This window comes from Ovis aries, chromosome 19 (assembly GCF_016772045.2).
Source record: "Ovis aries strain OAR_USU_Benz2616 breed Rambouillet chromosome 19, ARS-UI_Ramb_v3.0, whole genome shotgun sequence".
Lineage (NCBI taxonomy): Eukaryota > Metazoa > Chordata > Mammalia > Artiodactyla > Bovidae > Ovis > Ovis aries.
This window is the reverse complement of record NC_056072.1, coordinates 6361562-6389108: the sequence shown is the minus strand read 5'-3', so window position 1 is coordinate 6389108 and position 27547 is coordinate 6361562. Positions and strand designations below refer to the sequence as shown.

The window sequence follows — 27547 nt, the reverse complement described above, 5'->3', positions numbered from 1 at the left end:
TACTGGTGCCCACTGGGGGTCCTTCTGACTCTCCAGCTTTGCCAGATACTTATTTGCTGGACCAGGTCCTGCAGATTTCAGTGATTGGAATGATGGGGCCAAGTGCTTAAACCACTTATACTTCTAATGACAGCCTGTCTCAGATTCTTTGAGAAAAAAGGAGAGATCCGAGAGTGAGTCTGGTTCTTTTCCTTTGTGGTACAGAAATCAGTTGCAGGGGAAAATAATCTTTTGGGCTCTGTATACTTGTCAAGTCTTGTGTCTGGTTTCTTAAAAATTCTAGACACAAAGTCTAAATTGCTTTGTGTTTTAAATCTTATTTGCAGAGCAGATAGAGAGACACAGACATAGAGATCAAACATATGGGTACCAAGGGGGAAAGGGCAGGGGTGGAATGACCTAGGAGATGGGGACTGACATATATACATTATTGATACTATGTATAAAACAGATATTAACTAATGAGAACCTACTGTGTACAGGGAACCCTACCCAGTGTTCTATAGTGACCTAAACGGGAAGGAAACCCCCAAAGAGGGGATATATGTTAACACATAACTGGTTCACATTGCTGTACAGCAGAAACCAACACAGCATTGTAAAGCAACTATACTCCAATAAAAATTAGTAATAATAATAATAATAATAGGCCTAGCTTGGTTTTAGCATAAGCTTGTGAACCTTCCTCTCACGTTGATGGCTCAGACGGTAAAGCATCTGCCTGGAATGTGGGAGACCTGGGTTCGATCCCTGGGTCCGGAAGATCCCCTGGAGAAGGAAATGGCAGCCACTCCAGTACTCTTGCCTTGAAAATTGCATGGACCGAGGAGCCTGGTGGGCTAGTCCGTGGGGTCACAAAGACACGGCTGAGCGACTTCACTTGGTGAACTTACAGTTTGTTTCTCTTTGGTAAGAAGTGCTTTTCGGAAACTTAGGGAGGAGTGATGATGGCTCATTGGTAAAGAATGTTTCCGCAATGTGGGAGACACAGGTTTGATCCCTGGGTTTGGAAGATCCTGGGCTTGGAAAGATCTCCTGGAGAAGGAAATGGCAACCCATTCTAGCATTCTAGCCTTGGAAATCCCACGGGCTGAGGGGCCTGGCAGGCTGCGGTCCATGGGGTCGCAAAGAGTCAGACATGACTGAAGCAACTAAACACTTTACTTAGGTGCAGGATATTGACATGTGTCTGTTACATGCATATAATAAGTCCATCGGGAAGGAAAGGGGCAAATATCAGTAGCTTCAGAGTTTCTGATCAGATACAGCATTTTCAGGAAAACTAGCTTCCTGTGGGTTGCGTGCATGCATGCTAAATCCCTTCAGTCATGTCCGGACTCTTTACAACCCTGTGGCCTATTGCCCACTAGTCTCCTCTGTCCGTGGGATTCAGCCTCCAGTATTCTCCAGGCAGAGTACTGGAGTGGGTTGCCATGCCCTCCTCCAGGGGCTCTTCCCGACCCAGGGATTGAACCCATTCTCTTCTGTCTCCTGCATTGGCAGGGGGCTTCTTTGCCACTAGCGCCGCCTGGGAAGCCCCGCTGTGGGGTTAGTCAGGTGCTGTTTACCCAACTTCCCTGAGCTATTAGCAAATCTTGCGCTTCCATATTAACTTCAATGGTAATACTGAACTTGAAATACATAATCAGTGGGATTTTTTTTTCACAAATCCTGTAGAATTCTGCATGCAGCTGAGGCATGTTGACAATGGTGTCATTGAATGTTTTTCTACAGGAAGCATTTTGAAACCCAAGCAAGAGTGCCCTTTGGAGCTTCATGCTTTTGTCCCTGAGCATTCGGGGAGGAGGTAATGATCTCTAAGTAGATAGGAGTGCGTCTGTCAGATTAGTTATTGACTGTAGGAAAATATCACATTTGCTTCTTGAAACGTTCTGTCTGAGAATTGCGCTGGACTTTTAAATCTCCATTGCTGGCTCAACCTGCTGGAAGTGACAAGCTGAAACATGAAATCAGAGCTGCTTTCCCCACATGCTATGGGGTGATCATTTATAGAATCTCTTGGCCTGCAGTCTCCTTTTGTTCTGTGATTCATTCCTGGTATAAAACACCTTCTGGGTTGATGATACTGAGAGGTGAGAAGAAATAGGGAAGGGAATAAATCATGAATATACCTGGGTACCCATCTGCAGGGCAGTAGTAATACAATTTTACTATGAAAATGATCCAATGGATGTGATCTGTGCTATATAGACATATGTAAATTCTATGCAAATAACCATTTAATGCCTGAATGTGGCCCCGAGGAAGAAAGCTTCATGGCACCCGGTGTTCTTTTGGCTCATCACTCCGAATGCCTGAATCAGCCCCAGGCGATACCAGGTGCCGTGGCCTGCCTGGCATTGTCTGCAGCAGCTAGTACAGGAGTGCATTTCTCCAGTCATTCCCCTCTCTGGCCTCAGCTCCTGCTTTGCTCACTTCACCCCAGACGTGCTGTCCTCCTCTCTAAAACTTGCCAGGCAGACTCCTGCCCCAGGACCTTCCTGTTGCATTTCTGCCTGGAACACTGCCCCCGGTTGTCGTCCTGGCTCACTCCTTTGCTTCACTCAGCTCTTTACATCAGCTGTCGCCCTTTCCCTAGGCCTTCCCTGGCCACGGAGCTAAAACTGGAAAGCCCTCCTATCTCTGCCTGGGCTTCCCTGATGGCTCAGTGGTAAAGAATCTGCCTTTCAGTCAAGCAGATGCGAGTTTGACCCCTGGGCTGGGAAGATCCCCTGGAGAAGGAAATGGCAACCCACTCCAGTATTCTTGCCTGGGGAATCCCATGGACAGAGGAGCCTGGAGGAGACGGTCCACAGGGTCACAAAGAGTCAGACGTGACTTAGCAACTGAACAACAACTGTGTATTACTTTGATTGTTATTCCTGTTTTAGGTTATTCTGTAATATCCAAAACACTTTCTTTTATGTCCGTCTCTGTCTCCCCCGAAAGGCTGCTTCCATGAAGGCAGAGCTGTTCATCTATTTAGTTTACTGTTGTATCTTTGTTGCTCAGAGCAGTGCCTGGCGCATAGTAAACTGAAAGTGTTAGTCGCTCAGTCGTGTCCGACTCTGCGATCCCGTGGACTGTGGCCTGCCAGGCCCCTCTGTCCATGGGATTTCCCAGGCAGAATACTGGGTTGCCATTCCCTTCTCTAGGGGATCTTCCTTACCCAGGGATCAAACCCTCGTCTCTTGCATTGCAGGCAGATTCTTTACTGTCTTAGCCACCAGGGAAGCCTGCCTGGCACATAGTAGGCGCTCAATAAATACCTGTTGAATCTCTCAGTAATGTGTGTTGGTTGCTGCTGTACTCGATTACGTTTTGAACATTTTAGGTCTTGTGTATAGTTAAGCAGGAGTGGTATCTTTTCCAGACTCTGCTGCCTCTTGGAAAAGGAGAGGAGATATTCAGTGAGTCGTTGATATTTTTATTTATTTATTTATTTATTTTGATATTTTTAAAATTAGGTTTTTGGGCAGGGAGCAGTGGTGTAATCCGTGGTTAAAATTGGGTTTGAGGGACTCATTGCTCTCATTTGCTGCATTCGTAGCTCTTACGAGATGAGGCCTGCGTCAGGTTCCGCAGGGTGCACGGTGGCTGGTGAGACACCGTCCTGGGCCTGGGGGAGGTCACGGTCTTGGGAGGACACTGGGGCCTGGACAGACTGCCTCTGGGTAAAACGCACTAAGTGCTATGAAGAATGTGAGCTGCGTTTTATCCTTGACATCTCTAGACATACCACGTTGCCTCCATTATTATGGGTAATTGATTTAAAATGATTAAGTCAGTGTGTTTTGGCCTTAAGGAGCTCATTGTTTAAATATTTGAGTATTTAAGTATTTGAGAATGGGCACGCTATATAGGGCTTTGATATTAAAATGAAATCCCCCCCCCCCCCCCGCCCAAATGCTAACTAAGCTAATAGTTATGGTTACAAAGAGAGGGGTGGTGACTTTTTCAGACCTCAGTTGAAGAGAATGATGCATCACTCTAGCCAGTGCCGTGGGCTGCAGAAGCAGCTCGTGTGAACTTGAGTCTCAGCTCCATTGTTTCCGGGCTGTGTGACCCGAGGAAGACTGCGTCTCTCTGTGCCTCATTCCTGAAATGGAAACCGTAGTACCTACCTCGTGGTGTTATAAAGATGGACTGTAAGCCTTTAACGATTTACATCATTTGAAGATTTATTAAGTCCTTTATTATAACTCATAAAGTGATATAAGGTGTATATTACTTAACCGTTTATGGTATGTAGTGGGTATCATAAGCTGTCATTCAGTTGCTCAGTCCTGTCTGACCCTTTGTGACCCCATGGACTGCATGCCGCACGCCATGCCTCCCTGTCCGTCACCAACTCCAGAGCTTGCTCAAACTCACGTCCATTGAGTCGGTGATGGCATCCAACTATCTCATCCTTAGCCATCCCCTTCTCCTCCCACCTTCAATTTTCCCAGCATCAGGGTCTTTTTCAATCTTTCCTTTGCATCAGGTGGCCAAAGTATTAGCGCTTCAGCATCAGTCCTTCTAATGAATATTCAGGACTGATTTCCTTTAGGATGGACTGGTTTGATCTCCTTGCAGTCCAAGGGACTTTCAAGAGTCTTCTCCAACACCACAGTTCGAAGGTATCAATTTTTCCACGTTCAGACTTTATTGTCCAGCTCTCACATCTGTACATGACTACTGGAAAAACTGCAGCTTTGACTAAACAGACCTTTGTCGGCAAAGTAATTTCTCTGCTTTTTAATATGCTGTCTAGGTTGGTCATAACTTTTCCTCCAAGGAGCAAGCGTCTTTTAATTTCATGGCTGCAGTCACCATCTGCAGTGATTTTGAAGTTCAAGAAAATAAAGTCTCTCACTGTTTCCACTGTTTCCCCATCTGTTTGCCATGAAGTGATGGGACTGGATGCCATGATCTGTGTTTTTTGAATATTGAGTTTTAAGCCAGCTTTTTCACTCTCCTCTTTCACCTTCATCAAGAGGCTCTTTAGTTCCTCTTTGCTTTCTACCATGAGGGAGGTGTCATCTGCGTATCTGGGGTTATTGATATTTCTCCTGGCAGTCTTAATGCCACCTTGTGATTCTTCCAGCCTGGCATTTCACATGATGTACTCTTCATATAAGTTAAATAAGCAGGGTGACAGTATACAACCTTGACATACTCCTTTCCCAAGTTTGAACCAGTCTGTTCCATGTTCAGTTCTAACTGTTGCTTCTTGACCTGCGTACAGGTTTCTCAGGAGACAGGTAAGGTGGTCTGGTATTCCCATCTCTTTAAGAATTTTTCAGTTTGTTGTGATCTACACAGTTAAAGGGTTTAGCATAGTCAGTAAAGCAGAAATGGATGTTTTTCTGGAATTCTCTTGCTTTTTTGATGATTCAGCTGATGTTGGCAATTTGATCTCTGGTTCCTCTGCCGTTTCTAAATCTGGAAGTTCTCCGTTGACATACTGTTGAAGCCTAGCTTGAAGGATTTTGAGCATTACCTTGCTAGCATGTGAGGTGAGTGCAGTTGTGTGGTAGTTTGAGCATTCTTTGGCATTGCCCTTCTTTGGGATTAGAATTGAAATCTGATCTTTTCCAGTCTGTGGCCACTGCTGAGTTTTCCAAATTTGCTGGCATATAGAGTATAGCACTTTCATAGCATCATCTTTTAGGATTTAAAATAGCTCAGCTGGAATTTCATCACCTCCATTAGCTTTGTTCGTAGTAATGCTTCCTAAGGCCCACTTGACTTCACCGTCCAGGATGTCTGGGTCTAGGTGAGGGATCACACCATCATGGTTATCTGGGACATTAAAATCTTTTTTTTATAGTTCTTCTGTGTATTCTTGCCACCTCTTCTTAATACCTTCTGCTTCTGTTAAGTCCATACAGTTTCTGGGTATCATGTAAGTGTTAGCTATTATAAAAATACTTGTAAATAAAGTTATAACCATCATTACTGGATCATGGAAAGCTCATCAGTCCAAACAAGTCTTCTCATAAAAATTTTTTTAAAGAAACTTATAATTATTTTCTTTTTTCCTCCACTCTCGTTCCCCTCATCCCTGTTGGTACCGATTCCTAGGATATACCCAGGTCTTTGTTTGCCTTGTATCTGTGTTTTGAACTTGACGTAAGTGGTATTATCCTTACTGTCGTCGTCTTAAGGTTTTCTAACTCAAAAGTACGTTTCAAATTTTACTGATGTTGCTCTGTGCACATCAAAGTCATGCCTTCTAACTGTTGCATGTATATTATTGTGTGAGGTCTGTTATTTATAGATTCTTACTGCTGTACACCTACATTGGCTCAAACTCCCCACCCTCATTACCTGTTAACGCCTTTGTATGTATCACTGTATGTATATGATTGGGAGCGTGTTTGTTGGGTGCCTGCCCAGAACGTTTGAGGATCGTAAGGAACACACATCTCTATTTTCACAAAATTCTGCTGTCTTGCTACCAGAACGGCTGTAGCAGTCTCTCCTCCCGCTAGCACTGCAGGGGTCCAGTTTCTTCCTTTCTTTTCCATTATTTGGGAATGTTTGGCTCTTTGGGCAAATCTGGTGGATGTAGAATCTCCTGATTATTTTAGTGTGTATTTCTCTGATTATCTCGATACATTGTTAGCCACTCAGGCGTCTCCTTCTATGTAATGCCTGTTCTTATCCTCTGCACATATTTTACAGTATTTTCTGACTTCTTTTTCTAGGAGCACCTTTTATATTCTAATATTAGTCTGTCCTCTCCCAGTCTCTGCACACTTGTGATTTTTCCAGTTTCCTCTTGGAATCAAAATTTATTCACAGTGTAGTCAAGTCCATCAAATTGTTCTGCTTGTGATCTGAGCTTTTGGTCTTGATTCAGAAATGCTTATCTACAGATTACAGAGTTGAGCTCCTACCTTGTCTTTTGTTAGCTTGTGTTTCTGCTTTTTACATTTAGATTTTTTCCTCTGTGTATACCCTGTAAGGCAGAAAGCCAGCCATATGTTTGCTTTCCCCAGTAACATTTGTTCTGTCCTACTGATTTATGGTGGGGGTTCCCTGGTGGCCTGGTGGTAAAGAACCCGTCTACCAATGCAAGAGACCCAGGTTCGATCCCTGGGTCAGAAAAATCCCCTGGAGAAGGAAATGGCAACCGACTGCAGTATTCTTGCCTGGAGAATCCCATGGACAGAGGAGCCTGGCGGGCTTCAGTCTATGGGGTCGCAAAAGAGTTGGACTCAACTTAGCAACTAAACCGCCACCATCACTGGTTTATGGTGCTGTATCTGTAATATACCAGATTCTCATGTGTACGCAAGCTTATCTCACATCCTCTTTTCCAGTTCTCACTGCAGTTGCTAGTTCCTGCATGAATACCACATACCATCACTGTGGTTTTGCTGTTTTTAGTATTTGCATCTGTTGGGAGGGTGATCCCCTCTTCTTTTTCTGAGAAAAATTTACTTGACCCTTCACAAACCTTTATTCTTCTATTCATGTATTATACTAAATGTGTTGAGTTGCTCAAGAAATCCCACTGGAATTTTTATTAGAAAAATGATATAATTATTTGGGAGATTTGACATCTATAAAAGTCAACTATAAACACTATAAAGGTGTTGCTCCATTCATTCACCTGGCCTGTGTGTCTTCATTTTCTTAATCCTTCATGGATTTTTTTTCACAGAATTAAAAGAACTTCTGGATGAAAGTTTCATGTATTCCTTATTGGATTAATACCTGTACATCAGAATTTTTATTGTTATTATGAACATCTTATTTTCTACTGTATTTTCTGGTTAGTTATTATCGATACAGAGGAACGCCGTTGACTTATTCTAAGTTTATCATGTATCTGGCAACTTTGGACTCACTAATTTTCTTTTTGTTTTCTGTAAAATGGTCACATGTACAATCAGTGACTGTTTTTGTTCCTTCTTGCTCTTCTACCTCTTTTTTTTGGTTCCTATTTTGTTGGCTCATGCCTCTAGTACTGTCAAACAGTGATGGTATTGGAATCCTTATCTTGTTTGTAAGACTAAAAGCAATGAAACTAAAATTTTTATATTAAGTGTGGTGTTTACTCTGGGTTTTATGTCGTGGCTGTAACATAATTAAGTTAAAGAAACTTCTGGTTCTTGTTTTCAGAGTTCTTTTTCTGTTAAAAAGAAAGTCTTTGTTAAAGACTTGATGAAACCTTAAAAGCCTTGGGAAGTCTTTGTTTCATGTTATTTACAAACATATATTAAATAAGATGATTTTGTTGGAGGATCTGCAGTTCTAAGAGAATATAGTACACATTTTGCTTTTAAAGTAGTGTTGCGTATGTATTTTTATAACAGGTGAATGTGCAAGAGGCAAGGTGAAAATGGATAATGGATATCAGCTTTCATCCTTTCTATCAAATATTTTAATGTCAACCTTGTGTCAGACACTGTTTTTTTAGTTTAAATTTTTACTGAAGCGCAGTTGATTGGTTTCATGGGGTCGCAAGGAGTCGGATACAACTGAGCGACCGGACTGAACTGATTAGTTTCTGTTGCACAGTGAAATGTCCGTTGTAGATGCAGCCTCTCTTTTTTAGATTCTTTTCCCATATAGGCAGTTTTATAGAGTACTGAGTTGAGTTCCCTGTGCTATACAGTGGGTCCTTATTGTTGTTGTCCAGTTGCTCAGTCATGTCCAACTCTTTGCCACCCCATCAACTGCAGCATGCCAGGCTTCCCTGTCTTGCGCTGTCTCTGAGTTTGCTCAGACTCTTTGTCTGTTGAGTCAGTGATGCCATCCAACCATCTCATCCTCTGCTGCCCTTTTCTACTCTTGCCTTCAATCTTTCCCAGCATCAGGGTCTTTTCCAATGAGATGGTTCTTCGCATCAAGTGGCCAAAGTATTGGAGCTTCAGCATCAGTCCTTCCAATGAATATTCGGGTCCTTATTAATTATATCTGTTTCATATGTAGTCGTGTGTATATGTCAATCCCAGTCTCTTGATTTGTCCCACCCCTCTGCCAGACTCTGTTTTAATGATTAAGTCCTCATTTAATTGAGAAGGACCAGCTGGATGGGCTGAGTGTCAGGCTCTTTGGTTAAATCTTGAACGAGACTTGTAGTCTGGGTCCTCCTCTGGTATGCTTCATTCTGCCTTGTTGAGGCTGTAGTTTTTAGGTCTATAAAGTGGGAAGAGTAGACTTGAAGTTTCTTCTAGCTCTGAAATTCTGTGATTTCACAGGAGGAGGAATGGAGAGAATGGGACTTGGACGGTAGGAGGGAATCCTCATGCTCTTAGAACAAAGCATGGAACAGGAGTTTTGGGACCTGGAATCGCAAGGTCCCAAGCACAGGATATGGATGAAAGAAGCAAGAGCTGAGAGGGTCGATGTATGGACGGTTTTAAAATTGCGCATAGGGACTTCCCTGGTGGTCCACTGGTTAAGCGGAGACGGCAATGGCACCCCACTCCAGTACTCTTGCCTGGAAAATCCCATGGACGGAGGAGGCTGGTGGGCTACAGTCCATGGCGTCACAAAGAGTTGGACACGACTGAGTGACATCACTTTCCCTTTTCACTTTCATGCATTGGAGAAGGAAATGGCACTCACTCCAGTGTTCTTGCCTGGAGAATCCCAGGGACGGGGGAGCCTGGCAGGCTGCCATCTATGGGGTTGCACAGAGTCGGACACGACTGAAGCGACTTAGCAGCAACACCCACTGGTTAAGAGTTTGCCTTCCAACACAGGGGATGTGAGTTTGATCCCTAGTTCTGGAACTAAGCTTCCACATGCTGTGGGGCAACTAAGCCTGTGCTGCAACTAAAACCCAGTGCAGCCAAATAAATAAATATTAAAAAAATAAGGTTGCATATAATCATTTTCTAGGTGGATCTGGAAAATGGCAGAAGGTGAGGAAGTGGGGAAAAAAGGATTTTGTGTGATAAGGGTGCCAAGTGCATGAGACCAGTGCTTTCAGCCCATTTGGGACCCTCAACTTAATCTAGACGGAGGTTTGGGCCAAGAGTATGGGTTAGGGATTCTGGAACAGTTAGGTTAGCTGTAAGAGAAGAGTCAGCAGAATTTATTTGGGGGCTGAAAATGTTGAGAGAGAAAGCAAGCTGGAAATGTCAAGTTTTCTTTCGTTTTATCTGCAAGAACTAGAAATACTGCACTTGCGTGTCCCGATTATTCAGAGATGTAGCATTTGCATGTATAATCAAGGTGATATGTTTAGAAACAGGAGAGCACTCGCCTCTCAGGGGAAAACCATGACTTTTCCTTTGCACACATGTTTGCATGCATTTTTATGTGTATATTTTAAATCTTAGTGGAACATCTTTAAGATGTGTGAAGGATTCGCAGAGGACAGTGGAAGAAATTTCCAAAGCTTGCAGCCCAAATATGTGAAAACTAAGCACTAAAACTATGGCTTATTTCCTTTCTTCCAAAAGTACACATACCTCAACGTCAACCAAAAGAGAAAAAGCCTAAAGTTTTTAAAATATTACATTCAGGGCCTTAAAATTATTCAGAATTTTGATTTCCTGGCAGTCAGCATCTGAATAAATGTGGAATATTTTTAAAATGAATCTATTCTACTAAATATTTGGCTTAATAGCTTCTTAGAGACTGTTTCATTTGCCCTTTTTATTTTTATTTTTTAATATTCTGTCACTTCAGCTTAAAACCTAGAATAGAAATAAAATGTTTTAAACTGGGCCATTTTCCAAGTTCATTCCCAAGATTAACTATTCAAAATTATACTCAGCTCTCTCTACTTTTCCAAACTCCTGTCCTAGTGGCTCAGACAGTGAAGAATCTGCCTGCAATGCAGGAGACCCAGGTTCAATCCCTGATCAGGAAGATCCCCTGGAGAAGGAACTGGCAACCCACTCTGGTATTCTTGCCTGGATAATTCCATGGACAGAGGAACCAGTCCATGGGATCACAAAGTCAGACACGACTGAGCAACTAACACACCTATTTAGAAATGGCATTCCTTTTAAGAGGGAGAGGGAAAGAATGTGATGAAATGATTTGAGTTGGTTGAATTTATTTTTCAAAATTGTAACCAGGCCAGTTTGATTTCTCTGCCTTCCTGGGGCTATTTGACTGAAATCTAGTGTCTCTTTTTTCCCTTTGCTGTGGAAGAATTCAGGGCCGTGAGGAAGATGTGCACCAAAATTAAATGGCATTTGCAGGCTGTTATAATTTTCTCTCTGAAGTTTTTCCCATCAGAAAAATCTTCTACAGAAGGAGTTGCCACGAACGTATATTTGAGATAACCACCTCCCTTACTCCTTTTTAGCTTTTTAATTTCATCTCTGGCAAGCCTAGTTATAAATTTTTGATGCACGTTTGACGGCATTTTTAGGACCAGCTGATGATCTTTTCAATTTGGGGCTTTGTTTATTCCAAAATCCTAACGGGAAATGGCCCATTACTTATTTATACTAATTCTCTGCTTTCAGTACCCATGCCGCACTGGAGCCGTCTACAGGCACTTTGTGTTCAACAACAGATGGATTTTCACAAACGTGCAATCATAGTAGATGCGCTTTGTACTTTTTTCTCCGAAGCAAACTGGTTTTCAGTAATTAGGATGATTATTCTTAATTTACCCTTTTTGTTTTTTAAGTTAAAGTTAAGGTAAGGCTATGTCTGCTCAAAGTACTCTGATAAAAACAACCTTTAAATCCTTAATTTGACTCTGGGACCACTTAATCTTTCATTTTCACAATGCCTCATTTTTATTATTTTATGAATGGTAATGGTGACGTGTATTGCATGCTTTCTGCATGACACGCTTCACCTATTTCTTTCCATGTTACTCTCCAACAGCGCTATGAGGTAGGTGATATAATTTTAGAAAGTAAAATGCTACATGAGTTTACCGTGCCTCCCAACTCATGAGTGGCAGAGCACAGATTTGAACCCAGGCCACTGCCTTGAGAAAATGCGGTCTTGACCGCCCCCCACCCTGCCCGCGTCCTGTGGGACTCAGTTTCCCTGCTGCTCTTGTGGATGGTGCAGCAGTGGCGGGAAGCCTCAGGCGGTCCCCGATTCTCTTATGAGCTCCCCAGACTAGACTCCCTGCCTGGCTTGGTGCTGGTTTCCCTGGCTGGAAGCGCTCTTTCTAGTGTTGCTTCTCCGTTTCCAGTCTCATCTCTCCTTCATGCCCGTGTGGGCCAGTAAACACAAAGAGAATGTCTGTGCGTCCCTTCCTCCAATGCTTGGGAGCCCAGGGATCCAAGGAAGAGAGCTGGGAAAACCAGGAGGCTGGTAGATGTCACGAAACCCGAGTGCGTGTGCAGTCTTGGACACGGTCTGAACATCTCTGTGTTCACGGTCTGAACGCGCTTTCTCCGCTACCTGTTCCCCTCTTTGACCTCACCCCCATTTGTCAGGCAGGCACCCCACTGACCTGGCGCAACTGGCTAAGGGAGGGGACACATGGGGTGACTCTTCCTAGGTTAGGGTGAATCATATTCCCAGGGAGAAGTGGTGACTCTTGCCTGAGAATTTTCTGCAGATGGCTATACTCAGCATTTCTCATCAGCCCCCCTGAAGTCAGTATGCGGAGCAAAACCCTGACATGCTGTACCTCAGGCTTTGAAAATATTTTATTTTTAATTAGTAGCAGGGAGGGGTGTGTATGACACCTAAATGTGATTCTTTTTAAAAGAAATTTGGCCGTGCCACGCAGTTTACAGGATCTTAGTTCCCCAGCTAGGGATCCAGCCCACATCCTCAGCAGTGAAAGCATGGAGTCCTAACCACTGGGTGGCCAGGGAATTCCCTAAGTAATTTTCAAACACAACCTGAACATTTTCGAGAGGCCACTTAAAAAAAATCCTTTTAATTTAATATTAGAGTTTTGCCAAATTGTGTGATAGTTTCAGGTGGACAAAAAGGGGCTCAACCATATATATATATGTATCCATTCTCCCCCAAACTCCCCTCCCAGCCAGGCTGCCGCATGACATTGAGCCAAGTTCCAGTAGGCTGGCCTTTCATAAAGGGCCCGCTTTTTGTAGTGGTGGCAGTTGTTGCTTCTTTTTCTGCCTTTTCCTCCCAGTTCCGGATGCCCTATGGGATTTACCAAGAGACTTCTTTTTTGGCTCCTGTTTGAAGGAAATGGCAACCCACTCCAGTATCCTTGCCTGGAAAATCTCATGGACAGAGAAGCCTGGTGGGCTGCAGTCCATGGGGTCGCAAAGAGTCGGACACAACTGAGTAACATTTTTTTATTTTTGCCCTCAGGAAGAGGCATGGGTATGAGTTAAAACTGTGAGAAACGCACAGTGAACAGAAAATTAAAGGTTTTTTGACTCAAATTTACTGCTTGTGAATTCAGATGGCAGCCATTAGATAATAAACATAGGATTAGCCATCCATTAGATAATAAGCATAGGATTAGCCATCCACAGCAGAATTCTTTGGCTCCCGGGTGACTTTCCTGGTTTATTGCTGTCTACGGGACAGTCCTTCAGGCAGAGAGAGGCCTTCCTTTTTGATTTCTGATGGATTCTCATTCTACTCAGAATCTAAAAGTATGCTTCTCCTTACAGTCTTGCTGACCATATAGATTCTCCAGTAAGTATTTAATTACACCTTGGACTTCATCACGACTTTGATCCTGAAGAAAATAAGGAGCAGGTCAATGGCTGCTTACAATTTTGTGCTAAGCAACTTCTTAACATTTTAAAAATCGACGATGCCACCATCGATCAAGTCTTAAGGGCTGTAAGGAAAGAAACGAACTGTGGCCACACAACTCCTGCATGGCAACCCCCGTGCTAAGCGTTTTTTGTGCCTGAGCTAATTTAACCTTCGTGATGGCTCTTAAGGGTCAATATTATGATTCCTTTTTTAAAGATTAGGAAATTGTTGCTTAATAAGAAAGCTTGAATAACTCACCTGAGGTCACACAGCTCGAAGCCGGTAGTGCTGGGATTAGAAGTGGGGGTGAAACCTGGCTGTCTGGCTTCAAAGCCCAGTAAAAAAAATCTGCCTTTTCTTGGGTTGGAATAATGCTCCCAAACAATTGAAATGTATTTCAGTGGATTAGGCAAATTTGCTGTCGTTGAAGATTGAAGAGGGCGTTCCCTGGTGGTCCAGTGGTTAGAACTCTGTGCTTCCATTGCAGGGGCACAGGTTCGCTCCCTGGTCAGGGAACTAAAATCCCACATGCTGTGCAGGACCACACAGTTTGTGGGATCACACACACACACACACACACACACACACACACACACAAACATATATTACATACAAACAAAAAAGTGTTAAAGACATAGCTTCTTTGTTCTTCTTCACTCCAAGGGAAAAGTTTGAAGTTGAAAGTAGATGACTATTGAATTTCAGTTTAATCAAAGTATATGTAATTCTCAGACCACAGATTTCTCCAGTTACCTATTTATAAGGTAACTTGAAAGCAGTGCACTGCTTCCCAAGTTTATCTGTCTTATTAATTCTGTCCACGTTCAAATCCAGAGAACTGCATGAGCTACCGTGGTACTGCATGCTAATCAGAATTCTGATTTCTACCCTGGCTCCTATGCAGCTCTCCAGCCTCTTGGAGATGTGCAAAATTATGAATCATCAACTTTTGAGGAGGGGCAGGGATAGCTGCCTTACAGTGTCAGTTTCTGGTGGACAGTGAAGTGAATCAGCTGTATGTGTACATACGTCCCTTCCTTCTTGAGCATCCCTCCCACCCCACGCCCCTCCAGCTCATCACAGAGCGCTGAGCTGAGCTCCCTTGCGGTACAGCAGCCTCCCACTAGCTGCCTGTTTTACACACACATGGTGTGTGTATGTGTCAGTCCCAGTCCATCCCACAGTCTACCAGTCTGTTCTCTACGCCTGCGTTTCTATTCCTGCCCTGCAAATAGGTTCATTTGTACCGTTTTTCTAGATACATATATGTACTAATATCGGAGCAGGCAATGGCACCCTACTCCAGCACTCTTGCCTGGAAAGTCCCATGGACGGAGGAGCCTGGTGGGCTGCAGTCCATGGCATTGCTAGGAGTCAGACAGGACTAAGCGACTTCACTTTCCCTTTTCACTTTCCTGCATTGGAGAAGGAAATGGCCACCCTCTCCAGTGTTCTTGCCTGGAGAATCCCAGGGACGGGGGAGCCTGGTGGGCTGCCGTCTCTGGGGTCGCACAGAGTCGGACACGACTGACGCGGCCTGGTGGCAGCAGCAGCGTGTGTTTGTTGTCTATTTCTCACTTACTTCATATTCTGTAGGACAAACTCTGGGTCCATCCACGTCTCTGCAAATGACTCAAGTTTGTCCCTTTTTGTGGGTGAGTAATATTCCGTTGTCTACGTACCACATCTTCTCTGTCCAGTCATCTCTTGATGGACGTCTAGGTTGCTGTCATGCTCTAGCCGTTGTAAATAGTGCCGCAGTGACCGTTGTTGTACATGTGTCTCTCTTTCTTTAGACCTGGGGCCTTTAGCCAGGGCTGCAGACTTTGAGCTTCCTGTCTGGATTGCTTTGTACACCGCACGTGTCTCTCTGTCTCTGCCAATTCTACTCAGGCTTCAGGTGCTTTGCCCTCAGTACAGCCTCCTGAAATGAAGTCAGTTCACCTTGATCATGCTTTTCCTCATGTTGGCATTTTCTGGTTGTATCGCCAAATTAGCATCTTGTCATGCACTTCCTTTCTGTGTGTGTGTGTCTGTCTGTCTTGCTGTCTCTGGTCTTTGCTCCTCTATCCCCTGTAACAGTGTAAGCATCTGTGGTGAAAAACGGCCTCGTACATCTTATGTTTCTGCTGCACATCACATTTCAGATATTTTCCTTGGTGCACAGTAGGCATTCAGTAAATATTTGATAATTGAAATAGAAAAAATGGCACAAATCTGCCAGTTTTTCTCGAGCTGCCTTTTTTCCTCGAGCTGAAATTACAGAAACATCTAGAATACAGATTTTTTAATGTAGAATTTAGAAAATCCATTCACTATAATTCAGTCACATGGCTCAAAATGAAAGAATCTCTCTCCCTCTCTGTTATTCACGTTTCCTCCGTGGAATAAGCAGCCACTTGGAGTTCAGCGTGTATCCTTCTAGATGATTTTTGTGTTTTAAACAATGATAAAAATACTCACTTTCCACATTTTAACACAGAACTTTGCATACTATAGCACAGTTAGGCACCTTGCCTTTTTTAACTTAACTACGTAGCTTAGAGGGTTCTTTTCCCAAACCAGTTCACGGAGGCCTTTCTTCTAATCCTCTTAGCCTCCTGGTAATGTTCCATCATGGAGAGGCGCTGTGTCTTGTTAACCTATCGCGTATGGAGGGACAGTTAGGTGGTTTCCGATCCTTTCCATTAAACATGCGACTTTGGGGCCGTTCGGCCTGGGTGCAGGTGTGTGGAGGAGACGTTCCCCAACAGGACGCTGCTGGGTCACAGGGAAGTGCACTTGTAGCTGGGACAGGGCCTGTCAGGTTGCCCTCCTCCGGTGTCTGCCGCTTGACACTCCCGCAGCACTGTGTCTCTGCGGTCTGTCGGCAGACTGCGTACTGATGCTTCTGGGTTTTTATAGTCCGATGGTGAAAGATGGTATATCTAAATGTGGTTTGAATTTACATTTATCATGAGTACAGTTGAACACATTTTCATATGGCTTAAGGGCCATTAATGGTTTTTTTGGTGAACTATCTGTTCATATCTTGCCCAATTAGAATGCTGTGCTCAGTCCCATCAATTCCTAGAAATTCTCCTACTTACAAATTAGAATGATGAACCTTTTGTCTGTGAAGCTAGTTGAAAATATTTTTTCTGGTTTATCGGCTGAATTTGTTGGTGGCAGGAGTGGGTTTTTGAAATTTGTTTCCTGTGCAGAGGGCTTCCCTGGTAGCTCAGCTGGCAAAGAATCCGCCTGCAATGCAGGAGACCCCGGTTCGATTCCTGGGTTGGGAAGATCTGCTGGAAAAGGGATAGGCTATGTACTCCAGTATTGTTGAACTTGCCTGGTGCCTCAGCTGGTAAAGAATCTGCCTGCAATGTGGGAGACCCAGGTTCAATCCCTGGGTTGGGAAGATCCCCTGGAGAAGGGAAAGGCTACCAACTCCCGTACTCTGGCCTGGACAGTTCCTTGGACTGTATAGTCCATGGGGTTCACAAAGATCAGACACAACTGAGTGACTTTCACTTTTCCCCGTGTATAAGTTTTCAATTTTTAGGTCATTAAATTTATTGAGTTTTTCTGTTATGACCTTATAGCGTTCTTTCTTCCTTTTTCCTTAGTCTTTGATCTGTTTGGGGTCTGTGATGTGAGAGAGAAATCTGGTTTTCAGTTGGCTGCCCAGTTATCCCAACACGTTATTGAAAAATTTATAGCCACGAGGTTGAGAGGCTGTCCTTATACCCCAGTTACTATTTGTATGATATGCCACAGTAGGATGAAATTCCAGCAGTGCACGGACAAACGGGGATTAGTTGGTGGATAACTTAATTCATTCTTAGTGCTCATGCAGCAAACGTGTATTAAGTACTTAATATATTAAACAGTCATGATATGTCAGGTCGTGGGGGTATAAAGATGAGTTTGAAAGAATCTCATATGGTTTAGCTGGATAATAAACATAGTAGTGGATAATAAACAGTGTAGTGGAATAGGAGGGTAGAGAGGCTGAGACAGACAGGGAATGCTTCACACAACACTGAGCGCTCAGCTGGCTTTACCACAGGAGGGGGGGCTTTTAGGAAGAGGAACACTTCCTAAAGACCCCTGAGAGCCTGTGGTGTTTGAAGGCCTTGGAGTAGCTCTCCATAGCCATAGTTTGGGGCAGGAGACCCTGCCGGAAGTGAGACCAGAAGCATAGTTAATGGGGATGGTCTCTCTGGCCTGAGTGAGTGTAAGATGAAAGCATGCACTCCCCAGGCCCTCATCTCCCGTAAAGATGAAGGGGAAATCCCAAGAGATCCAGCATAAATGGAAGGCAATGCCAGGCTGTGTTCTGCAGGCCGGTTGTTGAGTTTTGACACCTGTTGCTTTTTCTAGACGACTCCAAGCTCCCGAAGCCGAAGTCTCACTTTGCTCCCCCATGGAACGTCCAATTCTGCGTCTCCCTGTAGCCAGAGACACCTCAGCACGGGGGCCCCTGGCGTCGTCACGATCACGCATCACAAGTCGCCTGCTGCCGCCCGAAGAGCCAAGAGTCAGTATTCCGGCCAGCTTCACGAAGTCAGAGAGGTAGGCCTCGTTCTCCCCTTAGGTGGAGTTGTCTGTGGAAGCTGAGGGCTGCGATGTCGCTCCCCAGCCCCTTTTCTTTAGTACCCTCTTGATGGATGGGGGGAGAGGGCCAGAAGCAAACCTCCCAGACACAGCCATCATGATTCCTCCTGGTTTTAAAAAAAATAATTATTTCTGTTTCATGTGTTAAGTGAGTTGTCAGGAGACCTCTGCTACCCAAGCTCAGAAAGCAGGGCACTCAAGCCCGTAGAAACTTGAGGGAGGTGGAAGGGCTGTCCAGGGAGGTCTCCAGGCTCATAGCAAAGAGAAAGAACATACAGTGGATCATCAGGAAATAATTGAGGGCGTTTGAAATTCAGAGAGCACTGGATCTAAAGCTGATCTCCCCCTTTCTCCTTCACTTTATGGGGTGCTTATCCTCTCGCACACTTCAAGGGGGTGTGAGCCAGTGAAAAGAATTCTGTCCTTGGAGGCAGAAGGCTTTGTTGCCTTAAAGCTTGGAACCCACATTCGTGCATCTGCGAAATGGAAATGGCACAGGCCTTCCCAGCCTCTCAAGGGATCACATGTGATAGATAATGTGCATGAGAGCCCTTCTGCTGAGAGTCTCTTGGCGGTTATGTTCTGTTTTACTTTTGATTGGCTGGGAAGTCGTCAGTCTGGGGCGCCCAGATCTTTAGTGGCCATGCCACCCTCTGCAACTATTACCGAGAACCGACTGTATGGAGTAAATGATCGTGGTCTTGGTTTTCTTTCTCTTTTTAAATTTTCCATTTATTTGTTTGGCTGCTCCGGATCCCAGTTTTGGAGTGTGGGATCTTCTTTAGTTTCGGCATGCAGTGTCTAGTTCTCTGACTAGGGATTGAACCCTGGGCCCCTGCGTTGGGAGCACAGAGTCTTAGCTACTGGACCAGCAGGGAAGCCCTGTGGTCTCGCCCGTCTAACTTGGGTTGAGTACTGAGGCCCTTTGCCCTGCAGCTATCTCATGTGGAGACCAGCTGGTCCTTTTTGAGAAGCAGCCGAGTCCTCACTGTGTCAAGCAGGAGAATGGGGCTCCCAGAACACGTCTGGCCGCTGTCTGAATTAGCATGCCTCTCGCTTTAGTTTTTAAGTGTCGTAAGCCAAGGAGTGCTATGTCAGCTGGCTATCTTGTTCTAATTCTGGCCCAGAACAGAAAATCTGAAATCTTCTGACTCAAGTTTGTAGGTGCATATGAAAGACATTTTTGGATAGATTTACACATGCATTTACTTTTTATTGCGTGATAAGGAGAAGGTACAGAGTCAGATGCACCCTTTGAAACAGTCACCCTGATGTGGGGGAAAAAAAAAAGTGTCTATGAGCTTAACTTTGCTACCTTGGATGAAATAAGGAATCATTTGCTGCACTTGTGTATATGGCTTTTCACTTATAGCACATTTTCAAAAAGCTATTAGGGAAAACCTTGAATGTACACGAAGCAGAATAGAATAATGGTCCCCACCACCCAATTTAAATAATTTCAATCCTCTTTTGTTCTTGTTTGATCTCATTCCCTCAACACTTTTTTTGGCTCGAGTATTTTAAGGGAATTTTAAATATTTTATTACTGCCAATAAATGTTTCAATATTTATCCAGTGGGTAAGGACTTAAAAAGAAAACAGTGTAACCACAATACCATCATGTTGCTTTTATGTAAACCTCATTGAAGCTGTTTTTTGCAAGTAATTTAGAGACTTGAACCCTAAGAAGAAAAGAAAAAGCAAGTTTGTGGTCTCTCGAGAATTCTTTTAAATGTGCAGTAATGAATCTCGGATAGACTTATTGATAGGAGTCCTGGTACATATGAAAAAAGAGAGGTGCTTGTGTTTAGTGAGTAGTAGCCGAAATAAAAGTTAGGGTGTTTGGCTTAATTACTAGTAGCATTTGCTTCAGTATAATGCCAAAATCTTCTCTACATCCATTTTTAGAAATTCAAGCCTTTAAAAGGATAAAAGTATGTGCTTTTGATATGTGTGTATAGAAATATTTAATCGTATGAAGTAAATAATGCAAAAGAAATCTAAAGATCAGAATAACTCATAATCCTACCTCCCTTCACATAAGCACTGTTAATCTTTCAATGAATTTACTCCTTTTTTTAAACCCTTTATTTTGTGAGATTCCATAGTCAGCCATACCCATTTTCTTTTCTTAGCTTTTATTTTATTTTTTAAATTGAAGTAAACAGTGTCAGACTTTATTTTGGGGGGCTCCAAAATCACTGCAGATGGTGACTGCAGCCATGAAATTAAAAGACGCTTACTTCTTGGAAGAAAAGTTATGACCAACCTAGATAGTATATTCAAAAGCAGAGACATTACTTTGCCGACTAAGGTCCGTCTCGTCAAGGCTATGGTTTTCCCTGTGGTCATGTATGGATGTGAGAGTTGGACTGTGAAGAAGGCAGAGCGCCGAAGAATTGATGCTTTTGAACTGTGTTGTTGGAGAAGACTCTTGAGAGTCCCTTGGACTGCAAGGAGATCCAACCAGTCCATTCTAAAGGAGATCAGCCCTGGGATTTCTTTGGAAGGAATGATGTTGAGGCTGAAGCTCCAGTACTTTGGCCACCTCATGCGAAGAGTTGACTCATTGGAAAAGACTCTGATGCTGGGAGGGATTGGGGGCAGGAGGAGAAGGGGACAACAGAGGATGAGATGGCTGGATGGCATCACTGACTCGATGGACATGAGTCTGAGTGAACTCCGGGAGATGGTGATGGACAGGGAGGCCTGGCGTGCTGCGATTTATGGAGTCGCAAAGAGTCAGACACGACTGAGCGACTGAACTGAACTGAACTGATGATTGATTTACAATGTTGTATTAGTTTCAGGTGAATTTACTACTTTTTTCATATATGAGTTAAATATGTGTTGGTCACTCAGTTGTGTCCAAGATATGTAAAAATTCTAAAGTATGATCTCAACTTTGTAAATGACTATATATATATATATATATATATATACATATATATATATATATATATATATACTGCTTTTTCAATGGAGGGAAATTATTGAAATTTACTAGGGAGTTTCATTATGCAGGAGATAATTAGGTGACGTGCTCCATAGCTGTTTTGATTTGGTTGTTGTACTTCTGGGCGACAACCAGGAATCTTCTTCAGATGATTGCTTTTACATTTGTGATGACCTTTCTTGCCGAAAATTCATTCTGAGCCAGCTTGTTGAGACATGTGTATAAAACACTGGCAATTGAGGATTGCAGGGTGTCAGACACCTAAGAAGGAGGTGGAAGTTTTGATTCTCAGATTTCATGCCTAGCTTTCCTCCTGATTGGAGATGGGTAACTGTCTTGTGATATCTGTCCTTTCATGATATGGGCCAGTCCACCTTGGGAACTGAGAACATTTCACTCTGACCAGAAAGTTCTGCAGTTTTAAAAGTCTATTAATCTCAAAGTATAAAGGTGCCTCGGCTTTTGGATTCCACTGTATTTATTCATAAAATAACTAGAAGAAAATGGAATAGCATTTTTAACCCAGCTGTACCAGGAAGATAAACTTATAGCCACTGAAGCAAGCCAGAAAATCATCGTCCACAAGACAGATGTGCCGGAATAACTAAAGAACAAAAGAAAAATAGCCCAGCCACAAGTAACAGAATAAATATTAAATGGAATGCCACCGCATGGGTAAAAATAAAGGGACAGTGTAAAAGATTAAACGGTTATCATCCAAAATATTGAGATCCCAAAGGTCAGTTCTCTCTGGAAGTGGTGAGAAGAGATGAAGATAGAAAATTCGAGACAAAAAGAAAAAAAAAAAGAAAAAGAAAAGAAAAAAAAAAAGAAAGTTGGAGACATGACATCATTGTGAAGAACAGGGATATCCTCCTCAGCAGTTCAGCAGATGGAAATCCAGTTTATTTTGTCTGCGAGATTACTCGAAATAATTATAGGTTATGGTGGTAAGAAATACTGGTAGTATTGCATTTTTTTTTTTTTTGCTACAGTTTGGTGATAAATAAGAACAACTAAGCACAAAGAAGCTGTTGGTTGCCATTGACCCATAAATTCCCTGCTGGGAACTGTATTCTGAGGAAATAACTCATGGAATTGGGGGTAGAAGAGGAAAGTTAATTTGGGTTAAGCTGTTGATACTAGTGAAGTGATAGATTCAACACAAAGCATTCTGGGGATGACTGAATAAACAGTGATACAGTTAACACTCTGAATTGCTATATAGCAATTTAAGATAAAAGTCACAGAAGTATCATTCCACTTGGACGTGTGTATGTAGAATGAGACAATCAGGATAGAGACTAATGTGCAAACATGGCCCCTAGGTTCATCTTTTGTTTTTTTTTTTTTGGCTGCTCCCCGTGGCACGTGGGACCTTAGTTCCCTGACCACGGATTGAACCTGTGCCTCCGCACTGGAAGCATCAAACCTTAACCACTGAGCCGCCAGGAACTGTGAGCTTGCTTATTCAGTCATGCCTCCACCCATTCTTCAGGTATTGACTGGGCATCTCTTATGTTGGAGAAGGAAATGGCAGCCCACTCCAGTACTCATGCTTGGAAAATCCCATGGACGGAGGAGCCTGGCAGGCTACAGTCCACGGGGTCGCAAAGAGTTGGACACGACTGAGCGACTTCATTTCGTTTTCATTTCATTTATGTGCCAGGCATTGGATTTTTATGCTGAAAGCCATGTCTTATTCATCTTTGCATCTTCTAGCCCTAGCAGAAATTGGGTGTGTCGGTTGGACACATTGATTTAAGGACCCATTTTCTAACAGAAGGCTTTAGAAATGGAATTGCCTAGGCATCAGGGGTTGCTTGGGTCACCGTACCAGGTGGTTGGTGCTTGGTCGAGGGTTGAGTCAGGTGTTGACATGGTCTCTCTGACTCTGCAGGGGTACTGCGGGGGCTGTACCTGGGCTCCTCTGACTCTGAGGGCACTGCGGGGGCTGTACCTGGGCTCCTCTGACTCTGAGGGCACTGCGGGGGCTGTACTGGGCTCCTCTGACTCTGAGGGCACTGCGGGGGCTGTACTGGGCTTCTCTGACTCTGAGGGCACTGCGGGGGCTGTACTGGGCTCCTCTGACTGCAGAGGCACTGTGGGGGCTGTACTGGGCTCCTCTGACTCTGAGGGCACTGCGGGGGCTGTACTGGGCTCCTCTGACTCTGAGGGCACTGCGGGGGCTGTACTGGGCTCCTCTGACTCTGCAGGGGCACTGCGGGGGCTGTACCTGGGCTCCTGTGACTCTGAGTGCACTGCGGGGGCTGTACTGGGCTCCTCTGACTCTGAGGGCACTGCGGGGGCTGTACTGGGCTCCTCTGACTCTGCAGGGGTACTGTGGGGGCTGTACCTGGGCTCCTGTGACTCTGCAGGGGTACTGTGGGGGCTGTACTGGGCTCCTCTGACTCTGAGGGCACTGCGGGGGCTGTACTGGGCTCCTCTGACTCTGAGGGCACTGCGGGGGCTGTACCTGGGCTCCTCTGACTCTGAGGGCACTGCGGGGGCTGTACTGGGCTCCTCTGACTCTGAGGGCACTGCGGGGGCTGTACTGGGCTCCTCTGACTCTGAGGGCACTGCGGGGGCTGTACTGGGCTCCTCTGACTGCAGAGGCACTGTGGGGGCTGTACTGGGCTCCTCTGACTCTGAGGGCACTGCGGGGGCTGTACTGGGCTCCTCTGACTCTGAGGGCACTGCGGGGGCTGTACTGGGCTCCTCTGACTCTGAGGGCACTGCGGGGGCTGTACTGGGCTCCTCTGACTCTGCAGGGGTACTGTGGGGGCTGTACCTGGGCTCCTGTGACTCTGCAGGGGTACTGTGGGGGCTGTACCTGGACTCCTCTGACTCTGAGGGCACTGCGGGGGCTGTACTGGGCTCCTCTGACTGAGGGCACTGTCGGGGACTGTACCTGGGGAACCGTGCGACTGAGGGAAGAGCAGCAAGAGGGTGAGCCTCCGGATGCGCCGCTGGAGTCTATTAAACAGACTCTAATATGTTCTCAAAAACGCATTTGGGCCTCTCGCTGTGTAAGCACTTTATGACTGACCTGTGTGGTCTTCACTTGATTCTAACTTTTATACTTTTAGTGACTTTGTAACGGGTTTTAAGGTGGTTCACATTTACTTAAAGGGACACGAGTTCGGTTGGTACAGGTGCAGGGTGATTTCTATAAAATGCCTGGGTGCTGGATGCTCTCTGGGAAAGCGCATCTCCCATGCCTGTTCTAACTACGTTTCTGGCTGCACTGGGTCTTTGTTGCTGCGGGGGCTACTCTCGAGCTGTGGGTCGCGGGCTTCTCATTGTGGGGGCTTCCCTTGTGGAGCACGGGCTCCAGGGGTGAGGCCTTCAGTGGCTGCAACCCATGGACTTAGTTCCTCCATGGCCTGTAGGATCTTCCGGGCCCGGGGATTGAACCCATGTCCCCTTGGCAGGCGGATTCTTAACTACTGGACCACCAGGAAAGCCCCTCATAGCTGTTCATACATGTGCTCTCTGTGTGTGTATACAGACCTGCATACGTGAATTGAAGAACAAGAAGTAGGAAAGTCAGAGGTTTCTCCCTTTCCTGATTCCTCATTGCTGTTTCCCAGGAGTGGCTACTGAGGAAATGATCCGAATATCTGCGCACACGAGAGCATGTGTGTGTGTATCTCTGCGCAGAACTGTGTGTATGTGTAGGCTGTTTGTGATCTCCAGCAGGTTTTATTTTCTTCCTTGACTAGAGTTAAGAACATTCTCTAAAGAGAATCCCTACTAAAAATTTTCTTTTAAGTCCAAATATGGTAATTGGCCCAGACATAACAAATGTTTGAGCAACAGAATAAGCTTTGTAGAGCCTGGTTTTTGTGATTTTGACCAAATAATTTTTTTTTGGTGACATTTGAGACTTAAATACACCTGATTCAATAGATAGACTTTGGATTCTGTAGCTTGGTGGGCGAAAAAGTCATGCTATGAAATTGTAGTGGATGTATGTGAGGCGTAAGTTTAGATTTAATTAAGCCTTCAGTGATAATTTATTGACCGATAGAAATTATCCTTCTCTTACACTTTTTTTGATTGTTAAATAGCTTGCTTCCAGCCACATACCCTTTTTATGAGAAGGCTTTGTGCTGCCCTGGTGTTTAATGGGTAGATAAACTGTATTGAAGTTGTGTCCTTTAATGTGGCCTTAAATATTAATAAACCTTTCACAGAATATAATGTGTGGAGCAAAGTGTGTTTATGTGGTTCCAACGGTGTGAACTCATATATACACACACACACACACACACACACACACACACACACACACACACACATATGTTTCTTCATGTAATTGTACCATGTTTACTTAAAACATAAAAGGAAAGATGCTTTAATGAACTGCCATCTTTACAAATGGTACTTTTGCAGCAAAAACAAAAATGAATAAACAGCCTCTGGCACATACCAGCCAAACAGGTCTGCAAGAGTTAAACAGTCTTGGTTATTCTTCAGCTGTTACTGCTGACAAACACTTGTAGCTAGACTTGTTCTTCATGAAGCTAAACAAAGTTAATTGCTCTCTGACTTCATCTGAGTTATCCTCTGCATCTGGCATTCTTCTCCCCCTATACTCTTTTGTAGCAGTCTATGTTTTAAATAAACTTCAGGGGCCCGTAACTTTGGGGACACCTGACCCGTTTACTGAGTTGCCTGAGGCCAGGGATGGCCGTTTTGAAACTTTGCAAAAAGGAAAAAAATGGAAGACCTTTATGAGGACATAAACCCTCTCCCTATTCCTGAGAGAGGGCTTCCCTGGTGGCTCAGTGGTTAAGAATCCACCTGCAAAGCAGGAGTCATGGGTTTGATTGCTGGATTGGGAAGACCCCCTGGAGGAGGGCATGGCAACCCACTCCAGTATTGTTGCCTGGAGAATCCCATGGACGGAGGAGCCTGGTGGGCTACAGTCCATGGGGTCGCGAAGAGTCAGACATGACTGAGCGACTAAACAGCTACAGAAATTCCTGAGAGAAGTGAGCACAGCTGTTGAGGTGCTGGCCTGCTGTGTTTCCTCTTTATCTAGCAAGAAGGATAAAGCTATTCTTTCTGTTTCCTCCAGACTCTATTTCTATTTGGGATCAATGGACAAGGAGCCAAGATTTTGGCAACAGTGCTGACTCAATATTCTCTCTTCAGGATGGTTCGGTTTGATTCAGGTGTACACAGTTATAGTGAATGCCTGCTTAGAAACCTTGATTGATGTACAGCCTCTGCTCTGGAAGCAGGAGCTGTCAGCACCCTGAAGTATGTTATTAGTCAGTCAATGTTACGGTAGCACTCAGTACTGGCAGCATTGAACACAGCCCATCGCATCACCAGGGAAACCACATTTAGAGTTCTAAGTGCATTTTTCCTTTGTATGAATAGGATGATTATTTTTTTGTTAAGGCCCAAATTAATTCTCCTGTGTACTTTTTGAATCAGTGATGGCCAATAACTCTTGCATGTGTTGGAGTGGTGATTTGCAACCTCTCAAAGTAACTCAGCCCCAGACTTCAGTTTTCAAAAAGTGGTAACATGGACTTCCTTAATAGCAGTGATCCTCAAATATTTTTAAAGTAGCAGAATATTGTTTTCAAGAAAAATAGTATAGATCCCCACTACATAAAAACAGTGCTTTATTAGTGCAGATTTACTAGAGAAAGTGGCATGGATGTTTATTACAAAGCACGTTGCCTTGGAATCGTGAGTATTTATGACCACCACTGCAGCCTCTCTTTATCAGCTGCTGTATCTGTGCAGTGTGAAACTAACATTGCTGTGGTCCATGGAACCCCTCGGAGATCCTCTAAGAAACCAGTTTGAGAGATTTGGGCACTAGCAGTGTTTCGGGTGAATAATGACAAAAGCAAAGAAGTGAGGTCCCATCCCCTTGACTAGCTGTCTCCCAGGCTGCTCCCCTGAGGGCAGGAATCTCTGCCCACTCAGGGCGCTACTGGGGACAGCTGGAAAGAGGGTGGTGGGGGTTGGGGAGGAGTTGGAGGAGGAGGCTGAGGGCAGGACTAACCACCTGGACCCCCAGCAAGCTCCGGCGTACACAGTTTTGTTCTTCACCTTAGGTATCCTGGTGGGCTACAGGCCAGGGGGTTGCCAAGAGTCGGACACGACTGAGCGACTTCGCTTCACTTCGGTATCCTGCACTCGACTGAAAGATGGGCTCTGGTCTTGCTGGTTACAATTCTAATCCCTCTCTTCCCGCTTCTATCCCAACTTCTCCCAGAGTTCCTTCTTTACCCTCAGTTGATTCTCTTGCCAGGCTTTACCTTTCCTTCACTATTCTATTCGGTTCAGTCGCTCAGTCGTGTCCGACTCTTTTGTGACCCCATGGACTGCAGCACACCA

The 27547-nt window shown here is 44.4% G+C and overlaps 1 protein-coding gene across 3 annotated transcripts in view; it reads left to right on the top strand.

The window, feature by feature from the left end:
* The window catches only part of OSBPL10 (oxysterol binding protein like 10), a 342133-nt gene that overhangs the window by 130491 nt on the left and 184095 nt on the right, over positions 1-27547 (top strand). For all 3 annotated transcript variants that reach the window (XM_027957942.3, XM_042235773.2, XM_042235774.2), the window contains exon 4: positions 17989-18180. In XM_027957942.3, coding sequence (XP_027813743.1) covers positions 17989-18180 — 192 coding nt within the window. The remainder of the gene's footprint in view (positions 1-17988; positions 18181-27547) is intronic.